General features: G+C 35.7%; 1 protein-coding gene across 9 annotated transcripts in view; it reads left to right on the top strand.

Annotated features, from left to right (window-relative positions):
• Fryl (FRY like transcription coactivator) overlaps nt 1–11,561 on the top strand; it is a 235,277-nt gene that overhangs the window by 163,877 nt on the left and 59,839 nt on the right. For all 9 annotated transcript variants that reach the window (XM_047565924.1, XM_047565930.1, XM_047565922.1 and 6 more), the window contains 7 exons: nt 1,487–1,578; nt 4,462–4,634; nt 6,049–6,209; nt 6,691–6,801; nt 8,409–8,563; nt 8,871–8,970; nt 10,077–10,245. In XM_047565924.1, the coding sequence (XP_047421880.1) occupies nt 1,487–1,578; nt 4,462–4,634; nt 6,049–6,209; nt 6,691–6,801; nt 8,409–8,563; nt 8,871–8,970; nt 10,077–10,245 (961 nt within the window). The remainder of the gene's footprint in view (nt 1–1,486; nt 1,579–4,461; nt 4,635–6,048; nt 6,210–6,690; nt 6,802–8,408; nt 8,564–8,870; nt 8,971–10,076; nt 10,246–11,561) is intronic.

Below are 11,561 nucleotides of genomic sequence, written 5' to 3' on the forward strand. Positions count from 1 at the left end.
AAGCAGGGGAAAGGCATTCTGGGCAGAAAAAATAGAATTTGTATATTTTACATACAAATTTGGAACTTTTGCATTTTTCTGTATGATTAGATTAAAGGTAAAAGTGGTCATTAGATTAGATGGTAAAATAGGGACTCTCTCATGAAAGTCTCCTGCTTCTAGCTGTATCCAGTAGACCGGTAGTTCTATGTGCCAGTGGCATCTGAGAATTACCTGGAGAGCTTGCTCAAAATTAGACCCCTGGGCCTATTGGACGAGATTCTTGGAGTAGGGCCCAGAAATCTATTTTCGTAAAGCACCGTAGATGTGTCTGATGTTCGAAAAATCACTGCTGTTAATGTTGGAGGTCCCCTGAGGAATTAAAACAGGTGACAGCAGCTGTTCTATTAGAGATTTTGAAACATCATTGGTCATTCCTCACTCCCACCTTTACTTACATCCTGTAGAATATGGATAGTATCCCCATTTTGTCATTGGTAAGGTTTTTGTATCAGAGTGATAATTTTGGTTACAATGTGTGATGATTTATTTGATGGAAGTGGAATTGGAACACTTCTGAGTTTAGGGGGAAGAGTCCTGAGACCAAGTCATTAGATAAGTACAGTGGTGCTCCTTGAACATGAGTTATGGTTTGAGTCTGAGCTTCAGTATCTCTACAGAGACAAAATGAAAACAGGCCAATTGAAACTTTGCAGAATTCCTGCAGGACTGTTAAGAAAACATCCCACTCAAAATGAATTGCTGTAAACTCTAGGAAGACCCCATAGAAATAATAAAGATAATGAATGGGTCATCAGCAAATTGACCTGCTATGGAAGGCATAAAAGAGTACCAGGGACATGAAAGTGAAAGACTAATATGTTTTTAATTGCTCTGTATTATGGAAATTACGTCTTAAGGGAGATAATGAGCTAGAGTAGAAACTGATACAGAAGATCTATATCTCACTACTCTGTTAATTCCTGTTAGAAGCAGAATCCAGCAGAAATGTTACTGTTACTGCTATTATTCTAACCATTAGTTCTTGGCTCTAGTAATACAAATGTATTTATTCATTTCATAATGAACAAAGAAGTTTTTCTTTTGTTTTTGTTGGTATTTACTTTATGTATCAAAATTAATGAATGGACAACTTTAGAATACATAAAATCTGTGGATTTGAGTCCCCTTTAGGATTAAGTTTTCCCTGCCCCGCTGTCATCTTTTTGGAGTGTCTTTATAATTCAGTGACAACAGTTTACTAATCCCTGCAATTCTTATGTAATTGTCAGATCAACAAATCACCTAAAAGTAGTTGGAGAATTTTATTTTCCCCAGCTTCACATATCTCTTTGATGCTCACAATCTACCCTGCAGAAGCAAAATAATTTTGATGAGCCCAGAATCTGTCTCTGGCATTTGTATTATTCTTTCCAACTCACACCAGGGTTTTCTGTGCCCTTCCCTGAAGGTTTTTCTAATTAATACCTTTGTGTCTGTGGAATAGAATATGAAACGGCGCAGGCGTCGAGACATTTTACGAGTTCAGCTGGTACGAATATTTGAACTGCTGGCAGATGCTGGTGTCATTAGTCACAGGTCAGTATTGGATTTTGATTTTCAAAACTTTGGAATGATCATTTCTCATGAAATGTATAAAAACAGAAAAACAGTAACAAAACCTTTCTGCATCACATAAATTAACAAAGAGGAATCTCGTACATTCATCAATGGTCAAAAAATATATTGGAAAATCTAACATCATAACTGGGTCACTGGCCAAAAATTGGTGATAATGTTTCCATGATTTTGATATTTATTGGAACCTTGTTTTCTAAGCAAGGGGGCAGCAATATTGACAGGCTTCCCTATTTTCTTACCTCATCTTAAAGATTTATTTCTTCTGGGCTTGAAAAAAACCATATGTTCAAAGGCTAAATATCATAAGGTTTGCAAATTTATTCCAGTTAATTTGTATCTATTCTGCTGGGAAAAATGAAATCTAAAAAATAATTTGTAACTATGTTTTCCATCATTTATAAATTAAACCATAAAACCTGGAGTTATTGCTAGATTGAAGGCTTCTTGACACCAAGAATGGTCCCTTGAGGAAAATTCCCTCAAAAGTATCTTAAAAAATAACATTCCTTTGGAGGGCACGCGTGCTTCCTGACCATTGAAGGAGAAAATAATGGATCTTTCTATACCTACAAAATGGTAACTGGAAAGAAATTGAAGAAATGTGTTTATAACTGAACACAGGTAGTAACTGGGTGTAGAATTTTTACATTAGTGTTCCTCCTAATTATTTCTTTCTGTACATTAATGCCTTTCATATTTAGTATCAAATATTTCTGGTGATTGCTTTCAAAATAGGACTTTAATGAAAGAAACTTTAAACCTGTGCTTTAGTATTCATTCTTAATACATGAAAAGCAAATGAAGAGGTAAAAATAAAAAAAAAAAAATTAAAAAAAAAACAGTAGAAGTTAGGAAAAGTAAAATTGAAATTTGTGGACTTGAGGCAAAAAGAAAACCTAATATGTATCTGAATCTTTTCTTTTTGGGTTCCTTTTTATGTAACATGAGTAAATTAAGAAACTTTATATTAAAGGTTTCTTTTATGGTGATAGCAAATAATGATTCTGTTGTGAAGAACTGCAAAATTTTAGTATTTTGGAACTGCAAAAGCTATTCTTTTGAACACCTACTTTTTGAGCACTATTGTATATTTCGGTTATTTTGTTTAAATAAGGAAATTAATAGAAGACATCGCTGTCGTAGATTTTATTTATTGGATAAGGAAAAGTTGAATTCTGAGAGTCAGAGTTTTGGGATCTTAGTTTACCCAGTGGATCCCCTGTGCCTGGTGCTTACAGTGGCAGTGAATATTTGTTAAATGAGTGAATGTTTTGTCTTGGTGCAGGTTGTAGTCTACTAAATTGCTTTCCCATCCACTAGTAACTATGTTTTCCATCATTTACATTATGTCCCAGAATTTAAAGAACATCCATTTTATAGAGGAGAAAAATTTGGTCATGAATTTGTATGATTATTTATTATTGTAAACTGATACTTTAAAAATACTGCAGTAACATTGCAAGTCCTTATTCTTGTTCTCATGGGTTCAAGATGTTTGTATTATGCTACTCACAACTAGCTAAAGCAAAATAATAATAATAATAATTTTTGCTTTTAAAATAATATGTATTATAGAAATAAATAAGCTGTTACAGTGACTCATGCCTGTAATCCTAGTAACTCAGAAGGCTCAGGCTGGAGGACTGCAAATTCAAAACCACCTCAGCAACTTAGGGAGACATTCTCTTTTGTTTTGGGGCCTTTATTTTATTTATTTATATGTGGTGCTGGGGATCTAACCCGTACCTCACACGTTAGGCAAGCGCTATACCACTGAGCCACAACCCCAGCCCCAAGGAGACACTATCTTAAAATAAAAAATGAAGTCTGAGGAGGTAGCTCAGAGGTACCTGGGTTCAGTATCTAGTGCCACCATAAATGAATAAATGAATGAATGATTGAATGATTTGTATTAGAAGTACTTTTCAAGTAAAGCAAGGAAAGCTGACCTTGATAAACATAAATGTAAGAGCTATTAGTTTATATAGTGCTTATCATTTACTAGGTCATTTCATATAGAGTAACTCAAACACTCTGGAGTAGATGTTATATACATGTCTGATGACTGATAGAAAAAGGCAGGAGTTTTTTGTTTGTTTGTTTTGGTGCTGGGAATTGAACCCAGAGCTTTGTGCATGCTAGGCAAGCACTTTACCAACTGAGCCATATCCCTAGCCCCAAAAAGCAAGAGTTTAAGACTTGACTTTAACCAGTTGTCCCTCAAACCAGACCACAGTTTCTAGGCATGAATCCCTTGACTCAAAGAGAATCTCATTGCAAAGATTCTTCAGGCAACTCCGTAGATCTAAAAAGGTTTGAAACTCAGCACTCTACCGGAGTCTTATTTGAATTCTCTTCAGATTTTTGCATCTTCTGTAATAACCTATCCCAGAAGGTTGCGGGGAGTAAGTACCTAATGGATATTTGACTACGTCCAAGGCATAATATGAATATGCATGGATATTATGCAAATACATAGAACTTGTCTTTCTTCTTTCTGCTTTTTCTATACTCATCCTCTCCCTCCCATAAGCCTCCTTATCTCCCTATCAAAAAACTGTATATTTTAATAGATATAGGTAGCATTTAGCACTCATAATAGTCAATTAAAGTTACATATGGAATTGAATAATACAAATTGAAATTGCAGTTCTTTGATTACAAAGCATCATCTGTTTTTTATATATGTTAATCAAAATCATGTTCATTTCATTTTTGTACTTGCCATGACCATGCAAAGTTTAATATGTATTTTTCTAATTTTGATTACTAGGGATTTTGTTTTAAGTTACATAATAGAGTCACATTTTGATCATCATTTTTTTTCTTCAATATTTTCAGTGCAAGTGGTGGCCTTGATAATGAAACACATTTCCTCAACAACACTCTATTGGAGTATGTAGATTTAACCAGACAACTCCTGGAAGCAGAAAATGAAAAAGACTCTGACACACTGAAGGATATACGATGCCATTTTAGTGCCTTAGTGGCGAATATCATTCAGAATGTTCCAGGTATTGTTTTTAGTTTCTTAAAGCATTATTGAGTGTTAAGAACCATTATTTATTCTCTTCCCTGAGGTTTTATAATCAAGTTGAAAAGCAACTTGTAAAAATACTGGAAAAATGACAACATAACATGGATGGCAAGAAATTGTTTTATCTCTAAATTAGTACCAGTGATTGGAAATTAAAAAGCAATCCAGCATAGATTTTCATGGTCAAGACACAGAAACAAAATTCTGAAGAAATCAATTAGAATAAGCTCCATGGACAAGTTTGTTCTAGATGCAGTGAACAAAGAGCATAATGCTCCAAATGATAATTTTAAATAAATTTAACAAGACAGTTTTGAATAATGGGAGAAAGGATAATCGATGGGAAGTATAACAAGGATTCAGCAATGCTAGATGCATTTCATGTGTGTCTGTTACTGAGCAGGCGCCGAGACATGCTCTGGAGTCTGATATACACAATTGCATTTTTAAAAGTCATAAAGTCTTCACAAGTTTAAGACATAAAAAATGTGACTATCATTCTTCTGAATACAGCATAAATAGAACTTTTGTCTCTCAAAAATTAAGGTTATTTTGTTATTTCAATAGTTGATGCTAACAGCTGGCTTTTAAAGAGCATGGGCTATATTTTATAAGAGGGTCACAAGCACATAGTTAGGTATATTAATTTCAAATGAAGGAGCCCTATTTTGATCTTTGGAAGGAAAATAATGCTTTTGAATGGAAAAGAGTATTTTTCTTCAAATTTTCCCTCCTGAAGCTCACTGATATAAAGGTATGATTCAGTCTGTTACTCTACATAAGGTTCCTTTTTTTATTTTTTTTATTTTTATTTTTTGTGGTGCTGAGGATTGAACCCAGGGCCTTGTGCTTGCCTCTATCAACTGAGCTATATCCCCAGCCCCCTATAAGTTTCCTTTTTAAAGACGGCTTTTCAGCTTCAAAGAAAAACAAAAGAAAGTCTAAAATAGGGCTGGGGTCATGGCTCAGTGGTGGCGCGCTCGCCTAGCATGTGTGAAGCCCTGGGTTCAATCCTCATCACCACATAAAAATAAAGGTATTGTCTCCACCTACAACTAAAAGATTTATTAAAAAAGAAAGAAAGAAAGAAAGTTTAAAATAACTAATCAAAAGTCCTCCTAGTTAACCAGGATCCCAAGGTGTGTTTGTGTTGACGTCTTAGCCTGAGGAGGAGCAGGTCCTGACTGCCCGCTCCTTACCAGCACCCCGTGCCATTCTGCCTGCCACGAGAGTGTCCGTGTTGCATTTATGTAACTGACCTCTGTTACTGTGGCGCTTTAAGGCAAGTTTCAGTGAAAAGTTTTCTGTTTTATAGCCTTACATATACTCAATAGTGACTTGCCATGTATGTTAAAGTAAAAAGAATTTTCCATCTGTGTTTTTATTTACAGTGCACCAGAGAAGAAGTATTTTTCCTCAACAGAGCCTTCGTCACAGTCTGTTTATGCTGTTCAGTCACTGGGCAGGTCCTTTTAGCATCATGTTTACACCCTTGGACAGATACAGTGATAGGAATATGCAAATTAATAGACATCAATACTGTGCATTAAAGGTATTTACTTAGAACCCCAATTTCTTTTTTAAGAGCAGAGTTAAATATTTTTATTTCTCTCCATACCCCATTTTGTAAATGGATTAAGAATATTGAGAATATTGCGATAACGTCATTTGTCTGCCATATTGAAACACTTAAACTGAACCTTTCTTTATATAAGTACATAAAATACAATGCAAAAAAGTTTCAGAGTCTATCAAACTTAATCAACATTGTCTTAAAAACTGAATACTGCCTCCAAGTGCTTAAGTACTTTCCTTGGTCTTTTCATCTTCTCTTCCAGTCTAATTCGGTATGATGATATTTACTCATAATTAACTTCTTAGTTTTTAAAAATATTATTATACTTTTCTTTGCAAAGAAAAAAAGATAGTGTAGCTAGATAACCATACGTAAAAGTATCTTGCCTCTTCTCATTAAGCAGCCAACACTGACCCTCTTAAATCTTTAAGTGTAATTCTGATATTATTGTTTGAAGGCTATGTCTGCTGTACTATGTTGTGGCCCTGTTGCAGATAATGTAGGACTTTCATCAGATGGCTATTTGTACAAATGGCTGGATAACATTTTGGACTCTCTGGACAAAAAGGTAATTATGATAATTCCCTTAAAATTTCATAGTAAATTGTCTTTTAGAATTAAGGTATGACCCACTGAAAATCAGTTGTCTTTTAATAAGATAGAATGGAATTAGAGGCAAAAAGCATATCATATAAAATTAAATAGGTTATCATAATCTCAGAAAGTTCCAATTCATATTTATTCCTCATTGGAATAACTTTAATTTCACTTTCATATTATAGGATTAACATAGCAGTGTGTATATCTTTCGTAGGGTTTCGAGTCTGTAAAGTGCTAATCTAGAATGCATTGAGCTCCATGAAAGAAAGAGGTTATTTGCGATGATTAATTTTCTTTTTTTGCCCTTGCCTGGTCTCCTGTTAATCACTTTCTTGCCCTTCACACTCCTTGTCCCCTTTGTCTCATATTGTACACAAACAGACTAGATGTTTCTTTTGCAATCAAAATTCTAATAACAAAGGTACTATTTTTAGCATAGTCGAATATACTTCAGTAAGTCCATATTTTTTTAAAAATGTACCTAACCCAACAGTGCAATCATACAGCTTTATACAGAACATTCCATAAATCAACAGAAAATACATTTGAGCACAAAAACAAAAAAATGTTTGAGAGAATCTCTAAGCAGCATTTTGTTTCTGCAAAATAGGTATATATCTCATATTGATTAAATATCTGCAGGTGCTTTTCCTTTACAGAAACACATATTCTTAACAGACTGAGTCATTAACAATGACCTAGTAATTGTATCACTTCAATGTGAATGATTTATAAGCTAAATCTTACAACCATATAAAGGCTGTTATTTGTATTTTGTTTGTATTAAGGTGTTACCACTTTTTACATAAAGCTTAAAATATTTTATATTTCAAAGTAAAATTAGCAACATAACTTTATAATATATTCTGTGGTAGCTGTATTTATTTATTGTGAAGGCTACTCTAATATAAACTGATGATTGCTGGCTGTGTTGACAGACTGCAGAATTTAAAATAGGACTTGTGTTTTTCCCCTCAGAATAATTTTTTCTATTGAATTAGCACAAATAAAAATAAAACTTGATAAAAATAATGAAAGAGGTTAACAACTCATTTTTCTGAAAACACTTATCATCATTCATGTCCATCAACTGCCTTTGGGGCTGTGAAAAGAGAGAATCATACTAAGAATCTTACGTAAGAGAATCTGAGGCCAAGTGTAATTCATGTTGTCATCCATTTTGGCTGAGTAAACTGAGAAGGAATTGAACAAAAGGAGACAGAGTTTTGTGATTAAATGTAATAAGTGTATGCACTATAAATAGTTTAGTAAAAATGTAGAGAGAAAGAGCCAGGCACAGTGGCACAACCTGTAATCCCAGCGACCCAGTAGGCTGAGGCAAGAGGATCACAGTTTTTGAGGCCATCTTCAGCAATTTAGTGAGGTCCTAAGCAACTTGGCAAGACCCTGTCTCAAAATTAAAAAATAAGGGCTGGGGAGGCTGGAGATGTAACTTGGTGGTAAAGTACCTCTGGGTTCAACTCTAAGTACCAAAAAAAATTTGTTTTTAAAGGTAGAGAAATAGGAAGTTAAATAACTTTCTCCCTCCCTGGCAATTTTGTGAACTTATTTCAGGTTCATCAGTTGGGCTGTGAAGCAGTCACATTGTTGCTGGAGCTGAACCCTGATCAGAGCAACCTGATGTACTGGGCTGTGGATCGTTGCTACACAGGTTCCAAGAGGGTGGCAGCTGGCTGCTTTAAAGCCATCGCTAATGTCTTCCAGAACAGGTATTTTAGACACTGTCTCATGCTTTAGTTAGTTTTTTGTTTTGTTTTGTTCTTTAAGAAAATATTTCCCTTTGCATTCAGAAATACTAAGAAATCTATATTTTCTTTCTTTAAACCCTAGTGAACTTAACCAATAAGAATAATGGGGCACCATGAATCTGTTTTACCTATTCCCTTACAACCCCCCTACCCCCACCCCCTAGCTTAGAAGATCATGCAACTTTTGCCTTTTGTATGTCCTTTTTATTCACTGGGGTGAAAGACTTCAAACCTTGTTATTTACCTAACATGTGAAATTTATCCCTAGGGATTATCAGTGTGACACAGTGATGCTCCTAAATCTGATACTGTTTAAAGCAGCTGATTCTTCTAGAAGTATCTATGAAGTTGCTATGCAACTGTTACAGGTTTGTAAGCAGTTTGTTAATTAAAATTTTTTTCCCTCAGGATTTAATGAAGCCTAATCATTTTTTCTTGCCATTAAAGCATACTAATATTTAGCTTTATAGCTTTATTTTCAATAGTGAAGTGTGATAGCAAATTCTGATGACAAGTAGAAGACAGAGATCATATAGGTACTTAAATCTATAAATTTTACAAACTATTCAGAAGATTATATTAGCCTAAGTGTGTCTGAAGATACAAATGTTGACTGAAACTTTTTTTCAGTTTTTTTTGTTTGTTTGTTTTTAGGTATAGAAGACACAATACCTTTATTTATTTTTTTATGTGGTGCTGAGGATCAACCCAGTGCCTCACATGTGTTAGGCAAGCAAGTGCTCTACCACTGAGCTACAACCCTAGCATATGACTGAAACTATTTCTATTTAGTGGACAAGAATAAATGTGAACAATTAGCTCTTGTGATATCCTCATATAACCTTCCTTTATTCAATTGAATATATATCATTACTATAGGGTATTTAACTAACTGGTAGTAGGGCAAGGTTCTTTGATCTTAACATAGACTGAAAATAGGATTGAGTAGATGCTGATTTTTTTCCCCCTAATGTTTTCATGTAGTATTGATGCTGGTAGGACCATCTTAGGAATTATACCCTAATGCCTTAATTAATTAAGAGGAAAGTTAACAGGACAGCTCTTCACGTAGTATAATGTCAAAAGGAGTTTTATATGTCATATTTAATCTGTGATTAACCAAGATCCGTTTAAAGTGTATGTTTCCATTTTCACATATTTTGTACGATTATATTTTGGACTGGAAAAGTGGTAAATCTTTTTCAAGTAATTGTCCATTAAGTTGCTGAAGTTATTTTCTGACTAGGCTACTAACCTACATCATTAGAATTAAACCCAAGGAACGTAAATCCCTTTGAACAGTCTTTGTCTTTCGCACACATCGTGGCATTAGAAATGAACATACTTTATCATATATATAACCGTGTCATTTTAAAACTGAAATATTTCTTGGAAGATTTTCTTTTTAAGTGTAGCTGAACTTTAGAGGACCCTTAAAATATTAACTTCAGCTGATGGATTTATATTCCTGTAGATTCTGGAACCCAAGATGTTTCGCTATGCTCACAAATTGGAGGTTCAGAGAACAGATGGAGTGCTCAGCCAGCTTTCTCCCCTGCCACATCTCTATTCTGTTTCATATTATCAGTTGTCTGAGGAATTAGCAAGGGCGTATCCTGAGCTCACTCTCGCCATATTCTCAGGTATGATTGGTGAACTGGTTAGTTATTCTTGTACTGTCATTTCTTAAAAGCTATTGTTCCAAACTTTTAAGTAGATCACATTTGACATCAGATCAGAACAGGCATTGGCATCTTCCCACAGCACTCAGCTCCTAGCGGGTCCAGTAGTCTCCCATTCCTAATCGACCTGAGTGGGGAAACACCAACCTAAATGGTCCTCACATTCGGTTCCGAGAAGCAGCTTACTTGTTGGTTTGCACTGGTAGGTGGCAGCAATCGTGCCCCCTCCTTTCTCGAAACCCCACACCCCTGTCAGCACTTCCAAGACGGATATAAATGGCCATCAATGAGTGGCCTGCACAATGCCATTTCTGCTGCTGCTGCTGCTGGTCCTCTGAGGGAGGCTCCTGCACAGAGAACATTCATCTCGCTGGGTCTCTTTGAGAGCTCATGAACAGGGTAGATGTCCATTGGCCCAGGTGTAGACCATGCCCCAGCTCAGTCTCCTCGTCACTGAGTGTCTCTCTCAGTTCTTCCTGCAGATACTCTTGACCTTGACATCTGCTAATTTTAACTCCTTTGCTTAAAATTCCTTTTTCCTAAGCCTGAATGAATTCCGTGGCTAACTGATCCCTACTTGGTATGATTTTTACTTGTTCCCAAGGCAAGATGAAAGCACCATTCATTAGGGATTTTTCTGAAGAGATACAGATATCAACATAAACTGTACCCACTTTAAAGTGTGTAGGTCCTCCTCCTTCCTGTCCCCAGGACCAGCGCAGTATACTTTAAATATTGTCAGCTCCCAACTCTTTGCGTCCTCTCTCACCTTCACACCACTCCTCTCCCCTCCCACACACTGTGCCTGGCCTTGACTATTCATATCCACCATTCCCACGTGCTCAGCCCTTGGGCCTGCCTAGGACTTCACAAATGACCTTCAGACTCCATTAGTGTCAGTTTCCTCTCTGTAAACCCACCAGACACCTTCTAACCACTAAATCTTATCTCTAACTTGTAGTCTTCTACAGCCACTGACATTAGTTAGCTTTCTTATATTTCTTTAAATTTTGGGCTCTCTTGATTTCTAGAAACTTAATATTTCCTGTTTTCCCTTCTACCATGAACTATTTCTTTTGTCATTTTTGGTGAATTCTTTCCTTCTACCCATATAAGCATTAGTGTTCCTAGGGCTCTGAAGTGAGCTGCCTCCTCACCTGACCCCAACTCCCTGTAGGAGGTCTGGCTACTGCCATCGATCGCCTTAGCTCCTGGTCAGGATCTCTTCAGTCAACCACTCTCAGGGCTCCAGGTCTTACATTTCATACCACAGGTAA

Source organism: Sciurus carolinensis, chromosome 10 (assembly GCF_902686445.1).
Source record: "Sciurus carolinensis chromosome 10, mSciCar1.2, whole genome shotgun sequence".
Classification (NCBI taxonomy): Eukaryota; Metazoa; Chordata; class Mammalia; order Rodentia; family Sciuridae; genus Sciurus; species Sciurus carolinensis.